This window comes from Cetorhinus maximus, chromosome 2, assembly GCF_964194155.1.
Source record: "Cetorhinus maximus chromosome 2, sCetMax3.hap1.1, whole genome shotgun sequence".
Taxonomy (NCBI): domain Eukaryota; kingdom Metazoa; phylum Chordata; class Chondrichthyes; order Lamniformes; family Cetorhinidae; genus Cetorhinus; species Cetorhinus maximus.
The window spans coordinates 36,834,032-36,859,670 of record NC_135880.1 but is presented as its reverse complement, the minus strand read 5'-3'; the positions used below and the strand labels follow the sequence as shown (position 1 = coordinate 36,859,670).

Below are 25,639 nucleotides of genomic sequence, written 5' to 3'. Positions count from 1 at the left end.
TCCCTTGCATCTTTTATCCAAGCCCGTCATCATTTTCTTATGTAGTCATACACAAAAATACATCAAAGTAGCATTGCAAATAGTTTATTACAAACAACAGGGACATTCTAAAATTTGGAAAAATGAGGCAGCCATTTTGGAATCAGGAAACAAACAGATTACAATACCAACACAGCGGATGCTAGTTTTGTTTAATTCTGTTCAACCTGGACACACACGTACTGTTGCTGCGACTCCTGCTCATGACCTGGCATTGCCCTCACTGCAAAGGTGGATGGTGCCCCTATTCGTGGGCTGTGCTAAAGGACCTCCTGGCACAGGGATCTGGCCACTGTCCCTAGTTGGACAGGAGTCCCAGAGGTGGTTTCTTAATAGGTCACCTCTAGGAAGATCATATACACTTATTATTTGTAGATCTCCAGAGCATTGTTCATAGTAAGTCAAATGAAACACTATTTGGTAAAAGTAAAATACTACAGTTGCTGGAAATCTGAAATAAAAACAGAAAATGCTGGAAAAACTCAGCGGGTCTGACAGCATCTGTGGAGAGAGAGAACGTTTTGAGTCCGTATGACTCTTCTTTAGAGCTAAAATTTGGTATGGACTCAGTTAGAACACATAATGCATTATTCTGGTGTTAAGGTGAACCTGGGTCTTTCGAGCAGCAATATTCAAATCAGTATGTAAACATTGCATGGCCAGAGTTTAACTGCTGTTCACACTGCAGGTTTTACACTTTTTTGGTTAAATAAAGAGCACGATTGATTAGGATGCATAGAGATTACAGATACTCTGGCTTCTGTGCCTTTGTTTCTTTTACACTATTGTCTTGGGGTGTGCAATAGAAGTTTGAGTGCAACACTTGATGTGCAACAGAAACACCACACCACCTAAAGATGGTAACATTTTCTGTTGTGAGTTACACATGCACCCAGCAGGCAGTAAGTTGAGTGGGAAGCTGTTCTGATGGTGCTCTGTAGGCCCAAGTCATTTCTTCGATTTTCCCCAGGAACTTAAGGGGTGTAGAGAAATATTAGAAAAATAAGTAAGTGATGGGAATACGTCGTACAAAGTATATTTAATCATCAGTGCCATAGCAACCTTGGATGCTCAATAGTGCTCTGTGGACGGATGGCACATTTAAAATTTTAAAAGTCAACTTGCTAGTGCAATTGGTTGCTTTGGCCAATGCAAGGGTTTCTCAAAAAATATCTCCAGACAGTTACAAGTTGCACAGGCACCTGAGGTTTGTCACAGCCATTTCCCCAATCCCTGTGCCCAGATAGAGGCAGAAATCCTGCAAAAGCAAACTGCTAATTAGCCTGGCGACAGGAAAACAATAAGGGCAGAATTCTACGCCGATTGGGAACGTGCTCGGCCCGATCAGACGTGAAATTGCGCGAGATGACGTTGGGCGAGCATCCCAACGTCATCCCGCGATTGTGCGATATTTTGATCGGCAGGGGGCGGGTGGGTGCTGGTGTCGCGCCTGCCGTTAATTAAGAGGTCAGTTAAGGCCATGAAAAAGGCAACTGATGCCGATTTTACGTTGTCATATGGGCAAAACAGGCAGGCAGCCAGCCAGCCGACAATATCAAAAACCTCATCCACGGGCGGGATAAAAACGGTTAGTAGCATTGCCAGTCAGTAGTGAGGAATTTTGGAGGTAGTTTACTGCTGGTTGCTCACTGGTACTTGGCAGGTTCATCTCTGTTCGGGGCTTCATTCTTAGCATTTCCAGGCTTCATTTCAGGACTCATTGGTGGCTCCAAGGACCCCGGAGGATTTGAACCATGTGGACCCTTCCAGCTTTCAGACAGCCTTCTGTTACCCTGGTAATGGGGATTATGGTCTCCAATAGAGACACCTCCTCTGAGGAGGAAGAGGGGGACAGAAGAGAGGGCAGGCCAGGTGTCCCAGTGCAGCATGCAGAGGAGCAAGCTGTGGGAGGAGAGGCACAGGCACAAGTGGGGCAGGGACAGCTGGCAGTCCAAGGCAGAAAGGACTGAGAAGGTGCCACTATCCTGCTGCCAGGGTTTACAGGCAGCCATGCAGCTACCTCAATATGTCAGAGGTGCAATGCCAAAGGAGGCTCCGCCTCTCAAGGGAGACAGTGACCATTTGTCATATGATTGGGCCTGAGATCAGCTCCAACTGTATGGGTGGACATCCCATGCCTGTGGCTCTGAAGGTCATAGTGGCCCTCAACTTCTATCCCTCTGGCTCTTTCCAGGGCTCGGGGGTGGGGGACACAGGATCTGTGTGGAGTGTCCCAATCAGCGGTCCACAGTTGCGTCAAGCTGGTGACAGAAGCTCTGTTCAGGCGGGTATTGACTTTCATTCATTTCCCGATGGACGAGGCCAGCCTGGCTGAGCGAGCCAGAGGCTTTGCGGCCATTGCTGGATTCCCCCACATCCAGGGTGCCATCGACTGCACACATGTGGCCATCAAGGCGCCAGCGGGTCAGCCTGGTGTCTTCATTATCAGGAAGGGATTCCACTCAGTGAACGTACAGATACTGTGCGACCATAGGATGCAGATTCTGCAAGCCTGAGCAAGGTGCCCTGGCAGCTCCCATGATGCCTACATCTTGAGACACTCCCAAGTGCCGAGGCTCTTCAGTGCTCCAGCCCGACTGAATGGATGGCTGCTGGGTGACAAGGGCTATCCTTTGAAAAGGTGGCTTATGACACCTCTTTTCTACCCAAGAACGGAAGCAGAGCAGTGTTATAATAGGAGTCATGCCTCCACAAGGGTGGTGATAGAGAGAACCATAGGTCTTCTGAAGATTTGCTTCCAATGCCTGGACAGTTCAGGGGGAGCACTACAATACCCCCAGAGCGGGTGTCACTGATAGTGGTTGCATGCTGCGCTCTCCACAATCTAGCGCTGGCAAAGGAGGACCCACTGGAGGAAGAGGATCTTCAGACAGCTGCACAGGCCACAGATGATGAGTCCAGCAGTGAGTCAGAAGATGAGCACGGTGAGAATGCTGAGGGCGTAAAGGCAGAACTCGGTAACCTCCAGGGAGGCAGGGACACTTTGATCCAGCTCTCCTTCAGCTAGGCTGCAAAATAAGCCCTACCACCTCATGCCAGGGCTGCCGCCTCCATCCTGAATGTCTGAAATTACCCTTTCCTTTGACTCCAAAGTCCACTCAGTGCCTAAGCAATAAAGTTTAGAGCCACCCACGTCCGGTATTACATACTGGCGTACCCTGCAACAAATTAAATAAAAAAGGGGAAGCATACTCAGGCTATTATGACAGTCCAAACAAATTAACAGACCTTCTCTGGTCCTCAGCCCCAGAGCAGTACACATAAACAAAACATTGCACAACAGAAGATCACCCGTGACCACTCCCTCTTGTGCTCATGGCATCTTAAAGGAATGGTTGCGAGTGCTATGTCTTGGTGCCCCCTCCTCGCTGACAGTAGCATTGTAGACAGCCTGATGACTCTGCTGTCCTGTTGGCATTGGCAGCAGTCCTCTGGCCATCGGAGCCTGTGCTGGCCCTGCCTGGGAAGGAGCGGCCAGTGCCATGGCTGGCATCTCCCCAGTCGCCACAGCCTTATCAGATGCCATGGTCGCTGGCAGAGGGGCGGTGGAGCTGCTGCCATCATCCAGCGTGCCCTGAGAGGAGCCCACAGAGACAACAGGCCACCCGTGCGTCAACATGAGGTCGCTCTGGACCTCCCTGCTCGCCATTGATGGACAGGCACCTAGCTGGGATACTGGGTGCCTCATCCATCTCCCAAACTGGCACTGACCACCCGAGGTCAGTGCCTGTGTGAGGGCTTGCAGGTCCGAGCACAACCCCAGGAATCCATCATACTGTTCCTGGAGCTGCCTCTCCATGAGAGTCGCCACTCTTTCAATGGAGGAGGCAGTACGCTCGGCCATGAGGGTCAATGCAGTGTTCATGCTCCACATGGACTCCTCCATAACCTCATGGATCTCCCCTAGATCCTCCCACACATCTCGCTGGACATCCAGCTTCTGTCGCCTAATGGACGGCTCCAGAGGCTCATCATCTGCCTTCGACTCAGCATTGTCCTGGTCCCCAACAGTCCTCCGACTGCCAGCGCCCTGGGCACTCTCTGCCTCTGCCTGCACCTCAAGCTAGAGTGAAGTGCCCTCATTCCTGTGCACTGACATTCCAGCTACCAATCTAATGCCCACCGAGGTGCTGGTATCTGCGCTGGTGCCTGGTTCAGAGAGCGGATGCGACGCAGGTGCATGTGAAGTCTGGCATTCCTCTGGCATCAAGGGTGGCTCTTCGGGGTCCTGCATTCGAGTACGTGGTGGCAAATCTAAGGGAGAACAAGGACATGTCATTAGTTTAAGTCATCATTGTCACTGTATATGCCAGGCATCTTCGAGAGACAATGGAGATCTGCATCATGGTGCCATCGTCTTTCAATGATCCATGGGGAATCCAGTTTTAAGGCGTCCATCAATGATAGGACTACACAAGAATGTTTGCACCATCTGAAACTCTCAGCTCTGTGCATGGCATTCTTACCTTCGTCTGATACCCCAGCCTCTCCACGGCCAGTTGACCGAGGTGCATTTCAGGACTCAGTGGTGCGGGCTCTCCATCTCCAAGGCATCCTGCTCATACCTCGTGAAGATTAGCAGGTTTTGGGGGCCTCCGCTGGTCCTCGACCGTTCAATGTTGTTATGGGCCACCTTCTCCTGAAAGGACAGAGGCTTTTTGATTAGTCCACTCTCTACCTACAGCGCTATTGCAGCCTGGCCAACCCCACTTGAGGAACACCTTGCAGGGCACATCCGAGTCGTGGCCCTCGAGCTGCAAGGCACTCAGTCCAAGTAACCAGGGCTCACCACCTTGGCCAGCTCCAGCATCATTGATGGTTGGCACGCAGATTATAACACCCTTGAGATTCATGGGGGTGGGGGACAGCCAGACCTTAACACTGCAATACTCTGATCCATGCCAACATGGTACTCGCCCTTCCTGAGCACAGCAGTTCATTAAACCTCTTGCGGCCCTGGACCCAGGTGCACCACACCATAGCTGCTGACCAGCACTGCCACTTCCTCCCAAGCTCTTTTTGTAAGGTGCAGTGGCCTCCTCCTTCCATCCTTGGGGACAAGGGTGTCCCTCCTCCAGGAGGACTGCGAGGCACTCATCAGAAAACTAGGGGGGGCTGAGTGCACACCTGACCTTCCCTACCGTCTGCAGCCGCACCTGAAGCCATAATTTCCTGTTGACAACACCGAAGGTTTCTTTGTCGCTGGCAGCCATTTCAGGGGCTGACTGTGCTGCTTTTAAACTGGCCGTCAGGTTGCCATTGGACCTGGCAGCCAACAGGCCCCCACCGGCCCCTTCCTGGCCATTGGGGAGCTGCCATTCACACTGGGTGGGCCTTAATTGGCTCGCCCGCATGAAGTTGCGGTTGGGAGCCAATCGCGGGTGGTGGCACCTTTCCTGGCCACTCCTGAGCCCGCCGATCGCGCCTGCCTGCCAAACTAAAAATTCTGCCCTAGGAGCATGTGCATGAGCATGGGAATGAGCATGAAGGATGTAGTTGCATTGAAGGCGGTTCAGAGGAGGTTCACTAGATTGATTCCAGAGATGCGGGGCTTGTCTTATGAGGAGAGATTGAGCAGTTTAGGTCTATGCTCTCTAGAGTTTAGAAGGATGAGAGGATATCTAATTGAGGTATATAAGATACAAAAGGGGATAGACAAAGTAGATGTGGAGCAGATGTTTCCCCTTGTGGGACATTCTAGAACAAGAGGCCATAGTTTTAGGCTAAGGGGTGGTTGATTTAAACTGGAGAGGAGGAGGAATAACTTTTCTCAAAGGGTCATGAATCTGTGGAATTCACTACCTCAGAGTGCAGTGGATGCCAGGACACTGAATAAATTTAAGGAGGTAGACAGATTTTTAATTAGTAACGGGTTGAAAGGTTAAGGGGAGAAGGCGGGAAATTGGAGTTGAGGCCAAAATGAGATCAGCCATGATCACATTGAATGGCGGGGCAGGCTCGAGGGGCTGAATTGCCTACTCCTGCTCCTAGTTCTTATGTTCTTATGAGGTAGGTGCAAAGGGTCACAGTTCATACTCAGCTTCTGCCAAAACAAAACATTGCAATTAGGCAGGATTTTAACAGAAAGATAGGTAGGTCAGTTGGTGAAGAGCACAAGGATTCACTTATGCCCGTCTCGCCTAAGGCTCACAGATAGGCCACATCAGTGGTTAAAGTGCATTTGCTATTAAGTAGTATTCATTCCCTGGACTTGTCTAATTTTGTCCCTGCCCAGAATTTTTGGCACCAACATTGGCAACATTTAATGCTGTCAGCAGTTCTGGGAGGTGATGCCTCTCAAACAACTCCAAACCTATTATGCAGACTGCCAAAAGAAAACTTGAGCCAACCTTGGAAATAAAACCAGAATCAGGCTTTAGAACATTTAGACATTTGGAGATTCCTTTCCTTTCTATCTATAGGTAACCTTGCTATAAAACAGACATCCACATTTGATTTTTTTTTGTTTGTCCCGTTACTTCACTTGGCTGATATCCCTTTCATGCATCAATAATCAATTGTCTCTTTGAACTTTCCTTTTTATCCACTGTTTTTTCTGTACTTCTGAGCATGTTTTGTTCAAGAAGAGCACCAGAAAGGAAGGTTATCCCCTGGTTTTCGGAGCTTGCATTCAGTTTTCTCAAATACTGCCATTATCTCAAGATCAGTAATTTCCTTAACCTTCAAATTAGGCTTCTAAGATTTTTTTCTAAGTTCTTAAGATAATTTTCTGTTCCGAAGTTTTCACTCACATTTAGCCTGCACTTTAAAGCCTCTAGCTTGTCATTATTATGTTGCAGCCAATAATTTCCTGGTTCAAAAGTTCAGATACTCTACCTTCATTTAATGGAGGATATTTTTCGCTAACTGATTTTTGAGCTGCTTTTGAAGTAAATGATGCCTTTGCAAATTTTGCCACTTACTCCAAATGGTTTGCCTTTTCTCATCTACACGGTGCCCCTCAGTGACATCGTTCGAAAGCACAGCATTAGTTTTCACATGTAAGTTGACGATAACCAGCTCTATTTCATCTCTCAACCCCTCCCCTATTGCTAAATTATCAGGCTGGTTATCTGGCATCGAGTACTGGATGAGCAGAGATTTCCTCAAATTAAATATTGGAAAGCCTGACGACATTATTTTTGATCGTTGGTAGTCATGCCTTCAGTTGCCTAGGCCCTAAGCTCTGGAATACCATCTCTACACCTCTCCAACTCTTCAGGTCTCCTTCCTCCTTTAAAACACTCCTTAAAACTTATCTTTTTGACCAACCTTCTGGTCATCTGACCTAATAACGCCTTATGCGGTTTGGTGTCTTATTTGGTTTTATAATGCTCCTGTGAAGCACCTTGGGACATTTTATTATTTTATTGGTGCTATATAAATAAAAGTTGTTGTTGCTTTCTAATTTAGAGATGACAATCTGCAACTCCAGATCCCATTTCTTACCCTGAAATAGGTGAACTACAAATAGAGTAAAACCTCTATACCTCTTCTAGTTGGTGACCTCCCGGCAATCTCTCAATCCTACTGGCATATTGCATTGCTGGCATTTTATGAAGCTGTGAGATCCAGTTAGTTTACCACAGTGGGTACGGCACAATAGTGGTTGTGTTATTGGACTAGTAATCCAACGCCCCACACTAATGAACTGGAGTTCATAGCCTCCATGGTAGTTGGGGAAATTAAATTCAGTTCATTAAATATAAAGCTAGTCTCAGTAATGGTGACTACATTTGTTGTAAAACCCATCTAGTTCACTAATGTCCTTTAGGGAGGGAAATCTGTCATCCTTGTCCAGTCTGGCCTATACATGACTGCAGACCTGCTGCTTTGTGGTTGGCGTTTAATTGCTCATTGAAATGGCCTAGCAACACACTCATGGCTCACTAACACCTACTTAAAGGGAATTAAGGGTGGGCAATAAATGTTGGCCTTGCCAGCGACGCCCAGATCCTGTGAATGAATTAAAACGAGAACAGAGTCTTACAGCAGATGAAATGCTGGTAAGGCTGGCAAGATGTATGGCAAAAACCAGCTGCTCTAACAGAGATTTAAAGGCAAAACCCCCCCCCCCCCACAATATCTTAATGTTCGTGAGCCAGTGTAACATTAAATTTCACAGCTGTCTGAAATGCTGGAGGATGGAGAAATTCTTGAATTGAAGAGGCAGCTGTTATACTTAGTTCCATTCTGTTCCTTCAATCTGTGATCTGGCTGCACTTCATTCTACTGCGAGACTCAGCTGCTCTTTTACTCTCAAACAGAACGAAGTCTCACAGCCAATTGCTCAGCTGCCTGCACCCCTGAGTCCCCATTCCCCTGGAAACTTCAGTCAGCTGTGAGGGCTGAAAGATAGTGACATTATTGTTAAAACCTGAAGCCAAAAAAGTTTCCCCTGGCTGTGAGGGGCACGAGCAAGGGACACATGTCCCAACAGCAAGCGGCTGCACAGAATATGCAATGCAGTCTGAATTGGAACAGCATGTGTCAATCACTATTCCACATTGTGGCAAATATACACTGACTGTTTTACCAAACAAATGATAATGCTGAATAACACTCATATTGCTAAAGCAAAACATACAGCACAGATCAGGCATTTCAGCTAAAGGAGGACGGGCTTTGGATGCGCAGAATTTATCAGAAATATTAAAAGGCATCTGCAGAGTTTGGAAATCAAGTCTAGTGCTTCAGCACAAACACAATCACCTACCATTAAATGGCACGTGCCAATGATACTGTAGATATTATTGGCCTTAAACAATCTGGACTCCTAGGCCCATGGTCCCCAAACCCCAGTCTTGCTAGGATCACACTTTGGGTCTTCATCTGGGTAGATAATTGGCACTGCATTGTCCTGATAGTGTTGAAGTCTTGACAGCAGCTTCTCAACAATGCTGGGGTAATGGTTTGAAAGATCAGCTCTCTCCTCCGGATCAGTTGCAATGTTAAAAAGCCAGACGTTTTTCTTTGGTGCCTCAGGTGACAGTGGTTGCATTTGTTTGGACAGTGATGGCGGTGGGAACCAGTAACTGCAGCCTACAGCAAATAGAACATTTCCCATTAATACAATCTAAACCTTCAATCATATCACAGCATCATATCACATACTAATAATCTGGTATGCTGCAAAGACAAATTCAAAGTATGGGTGGTATTATACAGGTGTAGTGGTACTGTCACTGGACTGGTAATCCAGAGACCCAGGGCAGATGGTGGAATTTGAATTCAATAAAAATCTGGAATGAAGTCTATTGGTGACCATGAAACCATTGTCGATCGTCGTAAAAACCCATCTGGCTCACTAATGCCCTTTAGGGAAGGAAATCCGCCTACATGTGACTTCAGATCTGCAGTAATGTGGTTGACTCATAAATGCCCTCTAAAATGGCCTAGCAAGTCATTCAGTTGCATCAAACCACTAAAAAGTCAACAAAAATTAAACCAGAATGAAAGGGCTGGAATGAAACCTGACGGACCACCCGGCATCGACCTGGGCTCCGGAAACGACAACTACAAGCTCAGCCCTGTTGACTCTGCAAAGTCCTCTTCACTAACATCTGGGGGCTTGTGCCAAAATTGGGAGAGCTATTCCACAGACTAGTCAAGCAACAGCCTGACATAGTCATCTTCACGGAATCATACCTTACAGATAATGCTCGAGACTCCACCATCACCATCTCTGGGTATGTCCTGTCCCACTGGCAGGACAGACCCAGCAGAGGTGGCGGCACAGTGGTATACAGTCGGGAGGGAGTTGCCCTGTGAGTCTTATGGCATCCGGTCAAACATGGGCAAAGAAATTTCCTGTTGATTACCACGTACCATGCCCCCCAACCCCCTCACCCTCCCCCTCAATCAGCTGATGAATCAGTGCTCCTTCATGTTGAACACCACTTGGAGGGAGCACTGAGGGTGGCAAGGGCACAGAATGCACTCTGGGTGGGGGACTTCAATGTCCATTATCAAGAGTGGTTCGGTAGCAACACCAGAGACTGAGCTGGCCAAGTCCTAAAGGACACAGCTGCTAGGTTGGGTCTGCGGCAAGAAAAACATAATTGACCTCATCCTCACCAACCTGCCTGCCACAGATGCATCAATCCATGACATTATCGGTAGGGTTGAACACTGCACAGTCCTTGTGGAGATGAAGCCCCATCTTCACATTGAGGATACCTACCATCGTGTTGTGTGGCACTATCACCATGCTAAATGGGATAGAATCAGCAGAATTGTACTCAACTACAACCTGTAGCCTCATGGCCCGGCATATCCCCCACTCTACCATTACCACCAAGCCAGGGATCAACCCTGGGTCAATGCAGAGTGCAGGAGGGCATGCCAGGAGCAGCACCAGGCATACCTAAAAATGAGGTGTGAAGCTATAACACAGGACTACTTGCATGCCAAACAGCATAAGCAGCAAGTGATAGACAGAGCTAAGCGATTCCACAGCCGACAGATCGGATCTAAGCTCTGCAGTCCTGCCACACCAAGTTGTGAATGGTGGTGAGCAATTAAACAACTCACTGGAGGAGGAGGCTCCATCTTCAATGATGGAGGAGCCCAGCACATCAGTGCAAAAGATAAAGCTGAAGCATTTGCAACAACCTTCAGCCAGAAGTACCGAGTGGATGATCCAACTTGGCTTCCTCTGAAGGTCCCCAGCGCCACAGGGGCCAGCCAACAGCCAAATCGATATACTCCATGTGATATTAAGAAACGGCTGAAGGCACTAGATGATGCAAAGGCTATGGGTCCTGACATTAATCCAGCAATAGTGCTGAAGACTTGTGCTCTAGAATCCTTTCCGAATCCCTAGCCAAGCTGTTCCAGTACAGCTACAACACTGGCATCTACCCAGCTATGCGGAAAATTGCCCAGGTATGTCCTGGACACAAAAGACAGGACAAATCCAACCCAGCCAATTACATAAATATAAAAACAAAAAGCTAAAAGCTACTGCGGATGCTGGAAATCCAAAACAAAAACATAATTACCTGGAAAAACTCAGCAGGTCTGGCAGCATCGGTGGAGAAGAAATCAGTTAACGTTTCGAGTCCTCATGACCCTTCGGCAGAACTGAGTATAGTTATTGCCTATCACTGCTTGCTTATCCCCACAATCACCCCACCCTCAACTTCTCTCTCCCCCCGCCCCCCCACCTTAGACCAGCTTATATTTCACCTCTCTCCTAACTATACTCAGTTCTGCCGAAGGGTCATGAGGACTCGAAACGTTAACTGATTTCTTCTCCACCGATGCTGCCAGACCTGCTGAGTTTTTCCAGGTAATTCTGTTTTTGTAGCCAATTACATCAGTCTATTCTCCATCATCAGTAAAGTGATGGAAGGGTTCATCAACAGTGCTATCTAGCGGCACTTGCTTCGCAATAAATTGCTCACTGACACCCAGTTTGTGTTCTGCCACTCAGCTCCTGACCTCATTACAGCCTTGGTTCAAACATGGACAAAGGAGCTGAGCTTCCAAGGTTGGTGAGAGTGACTGGCCTTGACATCAAGGCAGCGTTTGACCAAGTGTGGCATCAAGGAGCCCTAGCAAAACTGGAGTCAATGGGAATCGGGGGGAAAACTCTCCAATGTCTGGAGTCATACCTAGCCAAAGGAAGATGGCTGTTGTTGTTGGAAGTCAATCATCTCAATTCCAGGACATCACTGCAGGAGTTCCTCAGGGTAGTGTCCTCGGCCCAACCATCTTCAGCTGCTTCATCAATGACCTTCTTTCCATCATAAGGTCAGAAATGGGGACGTTCGTTGATGGTTGCACAATGTTTAGCATCATTTGCGACTGCGCAGAAACTGAACTGGATTAGCCACATAAATACTGTGGCTACAAGAGCAGGTCAGAGGCTAGGAACCCTGCAGCGAGTAACTCACCTCCTGACTCCCCAAAGCCTGTCACCATCTACAAGGCACAAGACAGGAATGTGATGAAATATTCTCCACTTGCATGGATGAGTGCAGCTCCCACAACACTCAAGAGGCTTGACACCATTCAAGACAAAGTAGCCTGCTTGATTGGCACCACATCCACAAACATTCACTCCCTCCACCACTGATGCACAGAGGCAGCTGTCCGTACTACCTACAAGGTGCACTTCAGAAATTCACCAAGGCTCCTTAGACAGCACCTTCCAAACCCATGACCATTACCATCTAGAAAGACAAGGATAGCAGATGCATGGGAAGCCCACCACCTGGAAGTTCCCCTCCAAGCCACTCACCATCCTGACTTGGAAATATATCGCCATTCCTTCATTGTCACTGGGTCAAAATCCTGGAACTCCCTTCCTAATAGCACTGTGGGTGTACCTATACCACAGGGGCTGCAGCTGTTCAAGAAGGCAGCTCACCACCACCTTCTCAAGGGCAATTAGGGATGGGCAATAAATACTGGCCTAGCCAGCAACACCCACATCCCGTAAATGAATTGTTAAAAATGCGTTATACAAACAAGAACAGGTGCTGAGGAACAAATCCATTACCAATATGCTAAGGACTGCAAAGGTAACTTGTTATAACACACCTCACACAGGATCTCCACTGTAATGAACAACAGATTGTTCTTCCTGCTCAATAAACATAATAATGATGTTGCAATTGTTAATCCTCTTGAATGAATGTCATGACGTAATAAGACACAAAATGAATCAACAGATGCCAATGGGAAAATCTGAATCAGCACTACGTACGTGTGCATGGACATACGCATTAATGAACATACAGGCCTGATTCTAACAGGACATGCTCAAGCGCTTTACATCCAATGACGTACAGCGAAGATACATCAACTTGACAATGGAGTAGACACATCATCCCAATCATCTAAACTGTAATAACTGATTGGAGATTTATTTAGCCAGCGGTTTACTGCTGGCCAACATCCTGAAAGCCTGTGGGATTTTCAAAAAAACGCAAATTAACTATGTCAGCATGTCAGATGCATTTGTAAACAAAAGAGGATTGGTGTTTGTTTCTTCAACTGCAAAGTGTTTTCATCGACTCGAACAACAACTTTGTTACGGATAGGAGGGGGATTAATTTAAAGAGGCCTGATTTCTCCTCCCACTACTCATCCATAAACAGGAATGTGTTCTTTGATTTTTGATTTCCCCCTTTATAAAAGTGGTATTTTCACCAGCCCTTCTGTTTTGGAGTTATCCAAACCTCTATTAATAACCCCACAGCAAACTTGAGAAAAGATAAATAGGGCATGTAGCTTATTTTACACACACACAAAACACAGGAAGGGACTTCGTAATGTCCACCCCTTTTGCATTCATACAATAAAAGAGGGATAAGAGAAAGAAAGGGGTTCAGAGCAAAGATCACAATAAAAATAAGAATTATGGTTTCATGTGAGTTTAGAGTCCATAATCAATATCCAAGGAAGGTTCGTTTCGGTGGCTTTGTTTGGCAGAATTCCTGGTCTTGGTCCTAGGAACTTGTGGGTTGAGTCTGTTGAAGATACAGCAAAATATTCTTGCATCCTGGGTATTAGTTCACCCTGTAGGTGTAATCAAACTTGGGGAGAGATTAAGGTCAAAGGCAAGTTGCTAGGTTGGAGTCCGGATCTCTTCGGAGGTTAAACCGCAACTGAAGATAAAATTCAAATGCGGTCCAAGTAAAGGAATTCAAACAGCTCAAGTCTTGGTCAGGTGACAGGGTGTTTCGGGTTGAGCTATTCAGCTAACGAGGCCCCTTGTCCTAATGAACAGCCATTGTGTTTTGAGCAGTTAACTGTAGAACCATTATCACAATGTTGGAGAGGATGTGTCCCAAACAGCTCTGCCTTTGTCCATAGCTGGCTGGTGCAGATGTATCATCTACGAATCCTTTGTGTTGGCTTGGCTGGAATGTTTATACAATACAGGTCACATTCCAGGAGGATGAGGAGATGGTCTTTGTCCATTGGAGCAACTTAAGAATCTTCCAGAAACCCACAAGCAATCAGCTGCAACCATTTTATCAGCTCAGCAATTGTCCATTTTGAAAATCAGAAAAATAATTTTATAAAACAGCCAGGCTGATGTAGATATTATATATTTTTCTCAGTCTCCTGGACAGGAACAACTTGTATTTATATAGCAACTTTTAATGTAATAAAATCTCCCAAGATACTTCACAGGAGTATCATAAAACAAAACAAAATATATCAAACCACATAAGGAGATATTGAGTCAGATGGCCAAAAGCTTAATCAAAGAGGTGGGTTTTAAGGAGTGTCTCAAGGGACGAAGGTGAGGCAGAGAGGTGCCGGGGGGAAATTCCAGAGCCTTAGGGCCTTGCAAACTGAAGGCATGCCCACCAATGTGGAGTGATTAAAATTAGGGATGCTCGAGGCCAGAATTAGATGAGTGAAGGTACCTCAGAGGATTATGGGGCTGACAAGATTAGAGAGATGGGGGGTTGGGGGGGGCGGGGGATGGTGAGTAGTGCAAGACCATGGTCTGATTTCCAATGTAGGTCAGCGAATTGGTGTGAGTTAAGGTCACGGGGAGTAGATTTTTGGATGACCTCAAGTTAATGGAGGGTAGGATGTGGAAGACTAGCCAAGAGTGTGTTAGAATAATTAGGTCTAGAGATAACAAAGGCATGAGTGAGGCTTTCAGCCTCAAAATTGGGCAATGATACAGAGGAAATGGGCTCTAAGTGATGGAGCAATTGGAAGCTCATCCTGGGGTCAAACATGACATCAAGGCTGTGAACAAACAGGTTTAGTCTCAGACTGTTGCCAGGGAGAGGCTTGGAGCCAGTAGGTAGGGAACAGAGTTTGGAGCAGGGACCAAAAGCAAAGGGGCTTCAGCCTTCCCGGTACCTAATCAGGAAATTTCTGCTCATCCAGTACTGGATGTTGGGATAAGCTGCCTGATAATTAGCAACAGTGGAGGTGGAGGCAGTGAGATAGAGCTGGGCATTGTCATCATATATGTGAAAACTAACGCTGTGCTTTTGAATGTTGTCACCAAAAGGCAGCACGTAGATGAGAAATAGTAAGGGGGTAGAGGTAGAGGTAATGTCACGGGAACAGGAGAGAAACTACTGCAAGTGATTCTCTGGCTACAGCTAGAAGAGTGGAAGCACTTGAGACCAGTCCCAGCCAGCTGGATGACAGTAGAGAGGTGTAGCAAGAGAATGGTGTGGTCAACCGTGTCAAAGGTTGCAGACAGATCGAGAAGGGCAAGTTTACCTTTATCACAGTCACATGGGATGACACTTGCAACTTTGATAAGAGCTGCTTCGGTACAGTGGAAAGGGCAGAGGCCTGATTGGAGGGATTTAAATATGGAACTCCAGAAAAGATGGGAACAGATTTGGGAGGCAACACGTCCAAGGACTTTGAGAGGAAATGGGAGATTTTAGATGCAATGGTAGTTTGCAAGGGCAGTGGGGTCAAAGATTGATTTTTTTTAGGGGAGGGGTGATGATGGCTAATATAAAGGAGAGAGGGAAACACCTGAAGAGAGAGAACTGTTTACAATATTGGCTAATATGGTGACCAAGTGGGAAGTTGGGCGGTCAGCAATTTAGTGGGAATATGGTTGAGGGAGCAGGGAGTAGGCCTCATGGACAAGGTGAACTCGGAGAAAGCATGATGGAAGATAGAAGAGAAAATAGAGGAAGTGTGATGGAATACCCTCCACTTGCCTGGTTGAGTGCAGCTCCAACAACACTCAAGAAGCTTGACACCATCCAGGACAAAGCAGCCTTCTTGATTACCACCCCATCCACCACCTTAAGCATTCACTCCCTCCACCACCAGCACACAGCGGCAGCAGTGTGCACCATCAAGATGCACTGTAGCAACTTTCAAAGCCTCCCTTGACAACACCTCCCAAACCCCCAACTTCAACCACTCAGAAAGACAAGGGTAGCAAGTTTCCCCACCCACACTTGGAACTATATCGCTATTTCTTCACTGTCATTGGGTCAAAATCCTGAAACTCCCTCCCTTTTAAATTCATTCCTGGGATGTGGGTGTCACTGGCTAGGCCAGCAATTATTGCCCATTCCTAATTGCCCTTGAGAAGATGATGGTGAGCTGCCTTCTTGAACCGCTGTAGTCCATGTGGTGTAGGCACACCGACAGTGCTGTTAGGGAGGGAGTTCCAGGATTTTGGCCCCTAGCAGCACAATGGGAGTACATTCATCATACAGATTGCAGAGGTTCAAGGAGGTAGCTCACCACCTTCTCATAGGCAACTACAGATGGGTAATGATTGCTGGCATTGCCAGCAACATCCACATCCCAGAAATGCAAGAAAAATACAGTCCCAGCAGAAAGGCTAATAAATCATAGAGAGTGCAAATGATTTTGTTTATCCCTACCAGGATATCCAGTTAATAGTTTCCAGTTCCCAGATCGGATTGCGGAATGAATTGACACATTAAAGGTGGAATTCTGCCACTTAGTCACTTGTATACTGGATGGAGCATTTTCATTGAACAAGGAGGGACCTACAGGAAGAACAAAAGAGTTGAGACACAGTGTGGGAAAAACAGATTACATTGAGAACAGAAACTGCGTAGGAATTTCTGTTATTAATATTTAGCTTTAATACCAAAGAAACACTGTCCCTGGCACTAAAATGTACACAGATGGAATGGCCATTGGAAGGAACAGAAGTGGCAGACAATACAATTCATGAATGTTACAGACAAGAATGAGTTATACGGGCTTCATCATGAGTGATTCATTTTATTTTTCCACTCTCTTGGCATGCGTCCCATTTAGAACACGTCTTGGCAGTTGTTTTTATTTAAATAAAATTAATATTTTCCTATTTTCTTCAAGTGTTCTATGCTCCATGGTTTAGAGACAGTCAGTGGTTGAAAAGCATCACTGCTGTGACTCATGCTATCACAAAAGAATATAAAGGGTATAAAGACACGTTTATACACGTGTGCTTGCTCCTTCTAACTGATCTCAGACAATTTTCGTTGACCTAGATTCTCTGCAACTTACCTCCTGAAAAAGGAAGATAATCAGATAGAATTTTTAAGATGATCCTGGGAATTTTGTGAAATTTCTCAAAAGCTTTTAAAAGATCAACATTATTTCTTTGCCATTTGCAAGTATTGTTTTTCCCTGCAACTGATTTTCTCCCCTCAAGGACTCATCTCCTCGCTACGAGCACTGGGTAGCTTTCAGTTAAATCTCTTCCTATCCTCACCTTGGCCAGCACCATTCCACCTCAGATGGCATTTCTGTAAATCCAGTGGGACTGGATATGTTAAACTCCACACAATATTTAATTAGCTAACCTCTTCCTATAACTAGCTCCCATCCTTAGTCAGATATTTATCCAGTTCTTTTTCCCAAATGCAGTTAACTAACAGCATTAACTGCTGTAGATAGAACTCGGACTAACACTTCAGCTATCTGACAAAGGTGGAAAGATCCTTCTTTCCTGCCTCTGTTAACCCTATCAATTGTAAACATTACACTTACATTATCCACAAAGTTCCACATCTTAGAGATCAAGATCATGGCTCAATGCTCTTTTACCCAATGTGAACATGTACAATGCCTGAAAGTTACAATAGTGATGGGAGGGTAGATGTGCTGGAGAGATTATGAGAGCCCTTGTATATTATACCAGAAGGAACTTTGAATTTTGACCTGTATGTTTCAACGGAGTCCATATCTGCCCCCGTCACCTGCCAAGATGGAACTACTCCAAGGCCTGAATTTCGCGCAAGTTGTGCACGCGCAGTCAGCGGAGGGGGGGGGGGGGGGGGCAGTGAGTGGACTCAATATCCACTTCCAGCCGCAATCGCCTTGGAGACACAATTTCATGCTGGCCGGTCGATTAAGGGCCGGCTAGCGTGAAACGTGCCCTGACATTTGCACAGTGCTGCCTGCGGGAGCAGGAGCATGGCAGGCGCCAGGTTGAATGGTGACCTGGTGGGGGCTATAAAGAGAGCCCAGGCAGTTCCTTGAAGGCTGCCAGGAGCTGGGGGAGGAGCCTCAGGGAGCTGTCCACGAGAGACTCAAATATTTGGCAGCAGTGATGGCCTCAGCACCCAGTGGGCACAGCAGGAGAGAAGGTAATGCTGGTGGCGCTCAGCCTCACGACTCTCAGATGACTGCCTGCATGCGCTCTAGTGGAGGCAGAGAGTGCCCGGCGAGAAATACTCATTCCGCGGGATGGCAAGAGGAGGCCACCCCACCAGATCGTGCTGGACGGAGGTGGCTGCCCAGATGAGTGGACATGATGTGGTGCGCCGCACATGGATCCAGTGCCAGAATCAGTCCTGCACTTTTCAAGGGTGACTACTAAGTTGTCATGGAACTGAGTATGGATCCAATCTGGGGGGGGGGGGGGGGGGGGTGGCTGTTATTTGTGGTGCTCAGGGATGTGAAATGCATAGTGCCAAATGACACCTATCCCTGCACCTGCCAAGGGTGGCAGATGTGCCCATGTACCTTGTGTGTAAAGAAGGGTGAGGAGTGCCAATGTGATGGGCACCTCAAGCTGGCTCTCCTGGGGGGTGGGTTGCAAAGCTGGAATGGTGTTGCAGGTAGAGGATGGACTAATTAATGCACTTGTGTCCATACAGCAGAAGAGAAGCCATAACGCGCTGGAGAGTGCACAAACAGGTGATGGGGTGCCCGACATCCTGGTCCTCTCCAGGTTTGAAATGGATGTCCTGGACATGGAATGCGAGCGAGGAGCAAGGTCCACAGGTCCCGGGGAGGTAGGGGTCTCGGAACATGGTAAGAGTCCAGTGGGCAGATGAGAGGCTGGGGGAGTGTGCAAGAAAGATACAGTCGTGACCTCTCCAACGAGAAGTTCAAATTGAGAGTACCCATTGCTTCTTTAATCACAGTGTCTCAGTGAGGCAGTTGTCTGTTGTGGCAAGTAATTGTCACGTATACACAGACATTTTGCTATGATATTCCTAATCAACACATTCTGTTACTCCCTCTGAAGCGCCATCTTCATGACATGCTATTGACACCGAGGCCCCCCACTTAACACCCAAGGAGGAACTGCCAACTGATGCACCGGTGTCACATCTTCTCCCTGCATCAGGCACCAGCGCAGATACAGGCATGTTGGTGGACTATAGCACATTGGCTTAGTTGGTAGTGCACAGTGGTGAGGGCACATCATGCTTGCATGATGAGCTGGCAGAGGCAGAGTGCACCCAGGGTGCTAGCAGTCGGAGGACTGCTGGGGACCAGGGCCATGCTGAGTCCGAGGCAGATGATGAGCCTCTGGAGTCGTCCATTATGCGGCAGGTGCTGGATGCCCAGCGGGATGTGCGTGAAGATCTGGCGGAGATCCCTGGGGCTGTGTGTACTATGGTCTCTGTCTTGGAGGAGTCCTCGCAGAGCAGGAGTTCTGCATTGACCAGGAGCTCCGAATGCACAGCCTCCTCCATTGAGCGGGTGGCGACTCTCAGGGAGAGGCAGCTCCAGGAACTCGATCATTGGTTTTTGGGGCTGTGCTCGGACGTGCAAGCCCATATACCACTGAGACCTCAGTCTGTCACTGCCAGTGAGAGGGCTGGATGAGGGCACCTAGTCTCTCTGCTGGATGCCCGTCTACCAATGGGTGAGCAGGGAGGTTCAAACCAGTCTCCCACTGTCGCATCTGCAGGCTCCTCCTCTCAGGACATTCCAGGTGAAGGCAGCAGCTCCTCTGCCCCTCTGCTAGTGTCTGTGGCATCTGATGAAGCCACGATGACTGAGGAGTGCCCAGCCATGGTGCTGGATGCTTCCTCCCAGGCAATGCCTGCACAGGCTCCGCCAGCCAGATGATGCCTGCCAAGGTCATCAGGCTGACAGGACATCACAGTCAGCAGGCTGTCTCCAATGCCGCTGCCAATGAGGGGGAGGCACCAAACCACAGTACACTCAGGCAGGTATTTAAAGGCACTGTAAACACAAGAGGGGTTGTCATGGGTGATATAACTTCAGCTGAAACATGTTCCATGTTCAAATCGTGTAAACATGGCCACCAGTTAAAGATGTCATGGATGTTTCGTGGTCTGAATGTGTTTTATGTTTCTCATAGGTGTTGGGCGTGGAAGTGGCTTGTGAGACGGGAAGGGCTACAAACTTTATTTCAGAGGTCTTTACTTGACATAAGGCTCACAGGAAGGCCTCATCAGGAATATTCAGCAAGGAGACATCATTCTTGCCCTCACTTTCATGCCAAGCCTTGGATGCCTAGTTGAATTAACAGAGAATCAAGGCCTCTCTGGTCTCCCTGTCTCCCACAAAGGTTCCTCTTTTCTGCAGCCACGTCCTAACCCTGGGCCTCCTCCGGCCCCTCCTCAGACCCATCAGTTAAGTCGTCCTCTTCGGCCTGGGAAGTAGCCGCACCGTCTTCATCCTTTATCAAGAGGTCCCCCCTTGACAGAGCCAGGCTGTGTGCTGTGCTCTGCACAACGACAATAAGCGAGGTGTGCTCTGGAGGATATTGCAGTGTTCCCCCTGATCAGTTCAGGCAGTGGAATCTCATCGTGAGCAGGCCAATGGTTCTCTCAATTACAGCTCTTGTAAATCCACAACTTCTATTGTACTTCTCCTCTGCTTCTGTCCTTGGGTATCTGGGTGGCCTCATGAGCCACCTTTTCATGGGATTGCCTTTGTCACCCAGGAGCCAACTACCCAACCGAGCTGGAGCGACAAAGAGCCTTAGCACCTGGGAGCGCTGCAAGATGTACGAATCACAGGAGCAGCCAGGTATTTTTTTTAGCTCATTCATGGGATGTGGCATCGCTGGCTAGGCCAGCATTTATTTCCCATTCCCTAATTGCCCTTGAGAAGTTGGTGATGGGCTGCCTTCTTGAACCGCTGCAGTGCATGTAGTGGAGGTACATCCACAGTGCTGTTAGGGAGGGAGTTCCACGATTTTGACCCAGTGACCGTGAAGGAATGGCAATATATTTCTAAGTCAGGATGACGTGTGGCTTGGAGGGGAACTTCCAGGTGGTGATGTTCCCATGTATCTGCTGCTCCTGTCCTTCTGGATGGTAGTGGTTGTGGGTTGGGAAGGAGCCTTGGTGAGTTAATGCAGTGCATCTTATACATGGTAAACACTGCTGCCACTGTGTGTCAATGGTGGAGGTAGTGAATGCTTGTGGATGAGCTGCTTTGGCTGTTGGTGTCAAGCTTCTTGAGTGTTGTGGGAGCCAAACTCATCCAGGCAAGTGGAGAGTATTCCATCACACTCCTGACTTGTGCCTTGTAGATGGTGGACAGGCTTTGGGGAGTCAGGAGGTGAGTTACTCATCGCAGGATTCCTAGCCTCTGACCCACTCTTGTAGCCACAGTATTTATATGGCTAGTCCAGTTCAGTTTCTGGTCAATGGTAACCCCCAGGATGTTAATAGTGGGGGATTCAGTGATGGTAATGCCATTGAATGTCAAGGGGCATTGGTTAGGTTCTCTCTTGTTGGAGATGTTCATTGCCTGGCACTCGTGTGGCACAAATGTTACTTGCCACTTGTCAGCCCAAGCCTGGATATTGTCCAGGTCTTGCTGCATTTGGATATGAACTGACATACTTGCACCTGGTGCAGACCTGCAAAATCTGTATCCTATCCACAATCTGGGCATTGATGGAGTGGAAACCCTTTCTGTTGGCAAAGGCACCTGGCTCACCTGCTGGTGCCTTTATGGCCACATGCGTGTAGTCAATGGCTCCTTGGATGCCGGAGAACCCAGCAATTGCAGCGAAGCCTCTGGCTCGCTCAGCCTGGCTGGCTTCATCGGTCTGGAAATGAATGAAGTTCATCACCCGTCTGAACAGAGCGTCAGTGACCAGCTTGATGCAGCTGTGGGCAGCAGATTGGGAAACACCACATAGTTCTCCTGCTCACCTTTGGAAGGAACCAGAGGCAAAAAAGTTCAGGGCCACTGTCACCTTCAGAGCCACTGGCATTGGGTGGCCACCTACACAGTTTGAGGCGATCACAGGGCCAATCACATGGCATACGGAGGTCACAGTCTCCCTAGAGAGGCGGAGCTTCCTTCAGCATGGGACCTCTGACACGTTCAGGTAGTTGGAGTGCTGCCTGTAGACTCCCCCTGCAAGGATAACAGCACCTTCTGCAGGCCCTTCCACTCCTCTTTGGTTGCTCCTCTCTTCCCTAGGCCGCTCTCTTGGATGCTGCCTGCAGACACCAGCCCTCCTCTCCCTTCTGGCCCTCTCCTCCTCTTTTGAGGAGATCCCTCCAGCGGAGTAGACAATTCCCATTTGCTGAAATACAGATAGCATAGAGTGGCTGAAAGCCTCTAAGAAAGCTTGTAAGCTGGAGTCTTCCAGAAAACAAAGAAAATTCAAATAACTGTTAGAAAAGCATCTACAACCAACTCTCGCCTAAACTCTTACCTACTCACAGAGGTGCAGCTCTGGCCAACCTTTGTCCTGCCCTGGACTGAGTTTGCATGAAAAACGGGACAACCGCCTGGCCCATGCGCCGACTGCAAATTGTACGGGCCACGTAAAATTGTAAACAATTGGCTTTTTTAATGGCCTTCATTACCCTTTTAATTGTCAATGGGCGTGCTTCCAATTCCTGCCTGTGCCCACCAGCCGTAATATGGTGTGAGGTGCGATGACATTGGCACACGTGGCTGACGTTTTCTCGCACAAGTTCAGGTTAACCACGTGTCCGATTGGGTCGCGTAAAATTCTGGCCCAAGATTCTCCTTGCTGGTTGCTGTTGTGCTACCACTTTAAGAAAATACGCAAATGATCAAGGAACCAGGATGTAAAACAGCATGTGAATTCCACCAGGAGTACCACTAGGCATATCTAAAAATGGTGTCAACCTAAGCTAAAACTCAGAACCACTTGCATGCCAAACAGTGTAAGCAGCAATCAATAGACAGGGCTAAGCAATCCCATAGCCAACAGATCCGATCTAAGCTCTGCAGTCCTGCCACATCCAGTCGTTAATGGTGGTGGACAATTAAACAACTAACTGGAGGAGGAGGCTCCACAAATATCCCCATCCTTAACGATGTGGGAGCCCAGTATATCAGTGCAAAAGACAAGGCTGAAGCATTTGCAACTATTTTCAGCCAGAGATGCCGAGTAGATGATCCATCTCGGCCTCCTCTGGAGGACCCCAGCATCACAGATGCCAGTCTTCAACCAATTTGATTCACCCGACGTGATATCAAGAAATGGCTGAAGGCACTGGATACTGCAAAGTCTCTGTGCCCTGACAATATTCCGGCAATAGTGCTGAAGACTTGTGCTCCAGAACTTGCCACGCCCCTAGCCAAGTTGTTTCAGTACAGCTACAACTCTGACATGTACCCAGCTATGTGGAAAATTGCCCAGTATGTCCTGTACACAAAGATCAGGACAAATCCAATCCAGCCAATTACCAACCCATCAGTCTACTCTCGATCTTCAGTAAAGTAATGGAAGGGGTCATCAACAGTGCTATCAAGCAGCACTTGCTGAGCAATAACCTGCTCACTGACGCCAAGTTTGGGTTCTGCCAGGCACTCAGCTCCTGACTTCATTACAGCCTTGGTTCAAACATGGACAAAAGAGCTGAACTCAAGGGGTGAGGTGAGAGTGACTACCCTTGATATCAAGGCAGCATTTGACCGAGTGTAGCATCAAGGAGCCCTAGCAAAACTGGAGTCAATGGGAATTGGGGGAAAATTCTCCACTGGTTGGTGTCAAATCAAGCATGAAGGAAGATGGTTGTAGTTGTTGGACGTCAGTCATCTCAGTCCTGGGACATCCTGGGACATTCCTCAAGATAGTGTCCTAGGTGCAACCATCTTCAGCTCTTTCATCAATGACCATCCCTCGATCTTAAAGTCAGAAGTGGTTATGTTTGTGGATGATTACACAATGTTCAACACCATTCACTACTCCTCATATGCTGAAACAGTCCATGTCCAAATGCAGCAAGACCTGCACAATATTCAGGCTTGGACTTGGATAAATGGCAAATAACATTCGTGCCACACAGCGCCAGGCAATGGCTCTCTCCAACAAGAGAAAATCTGTTCTTGACATTCAATGGCATTACCATTGCTGAATTCCCCACTATCAACATCCTGGGGGTTTCCTGACAAGAAACTGAACTGGACTAGCCATATAAATACTGTGGCTACAAGAGCAGGTCAGAGACTAGGAATCCTGCGATGTGTAACTCACCTCCTGACTCCCCAAAGCCTGTCCTCCACCTACAAGGCACAAATCAGGAGTGTGATGGAATACTCTCCACTTGCCTGGATGAGTGCAACTCCAACAACACTTAAGAAGCTTGACACCAACCAGGACAAAGCAGCTCACTTGATTGGCACCCCATCCACCACCTTAATCATTCAATCCCTTGCCAACTCATAGTAGCAGCAGTGTGTACCATCTACAAGATGCACTGCAATAATTCACCAAGGCTCCTTAGGCAGCATCTGCCAAACCTGCAACCTCTGCCACGTAGAATGGCAGGAGCAGCTGATGCAATGGGAACACCACAACCTCCGAGTTCCCCTCCAAGCCACACAAGCATCTTGACTTGGAACTACATCTCTGTCCCTTCAATGTCGCTGGGTCAAAATCCTGGATCTCCCTTCCTAACAGCACTATGGGTGTACCTACGCCACATAGGCTACAGCGGTTCAAGAAGGCAGCTCACCACCACTTCTCGAGGGCATTTAGGGATGGGCAATAAATGCTGGCTTAGCCAGCGATGCCCATATCCCGTGAAAGAATAAATCCAAGGAATCAGTAGAGAACCATTGCTGAACTGCTTCTAAAGCATTTATAGCCTTTCTTAGATAAGGAGACCAAAACTGTACAGTACTCCAGACGTGGTTTCACCAGTGCCCTGTACAACTGTAGCAAAACTTCCCTACTTTTATATTCTATTGCCCTTGCAATAAATGCCAACATTCCACTTGCCTTCCTCATCGCTTGCTGTACCTGCATAACAGCTTTTTGTGATTCATGCACCAGGTCACCCACATCCCTCTGTACTGTAGAGTTCTGCAGTCCTTCTCCATATAAATAATATTCTGCTTCTCTGTTCTTCCTGCCAAGAGGACAAGTTCATATTTTCCCACATTATACTCCATCTGCCAAATTCTTGCTCAGTCACTTACCTTTCTAAATCCCTTTGCAGACTCCTTACGTCCTCTTCACAACCTACTCTCCTACCTATCTTTGTGTCATCAGTGACTATTGAACAATAAGACGTGAAGCAGTGTGCTAGGATGGTTGTGACGTCAGGTTTAATATTGAGCACAGGGAAACTCTAGTAACCTTGGAAAAAAAGTGGATGAAGAGAACAACTGATTTACCATAGAATGAAATGAATGTTGTAAGGCCAAAGATAACAATCCCTTACTTTAGAAGAGGAAGCACTGGAGCCATGAGAAGGATACTAGGGATGATTAGACAGGAGACGAGAGGTACAATATGTGAAAAGCAGAGATGTAAAATGGCATGGCATTGTTACAGGAAAAATAACTAGCAATATTGCAGTGCCTTAATGAAGGCATTAAGAACATCTGGGCGAGTTTCTTTAAATGTGTAAGTTTCTTTAAATGTGTAAGGTAATAC

The 25,639-nt window shown here is 47.5% G+C and overlaps 1 protein-coding gene across 2 annotated transcripts in view; it reads right to left on the bottom strand.

Moving 5' to 3' along the window:
- Positions 1–68: 68 nt before the first annotated feature.
- The window catches only part of arsb (arylsulfatase B), a 128,030-nt gene continuing 102,459 nt past the window's right edge, over positions 69–25,639 (bottom strand). The window contains exons 7-8 of one of the 2 annotated variants that reach the window (XM_078563326.1): positions 16,413–16,541; positions 69–1,012 (exon numbers count right to left, since the gene is read on the bottom strand). In XM_078563326.1, coding sequence (XP_078419452.1) covers positions 891–1,012; positions 16,413–16,541 — 251 coding nt within the window. In that variant the 3' untranslated portion in view covers positions 69–890. Of the gene's footprint in view, positions 1,013–8,684; positions 9,103–16,412; positions 16,542–25,639 lie in introns of those variants that run through there. The other variant, XM_078563323.1, reaches the window with a different exon arrangement.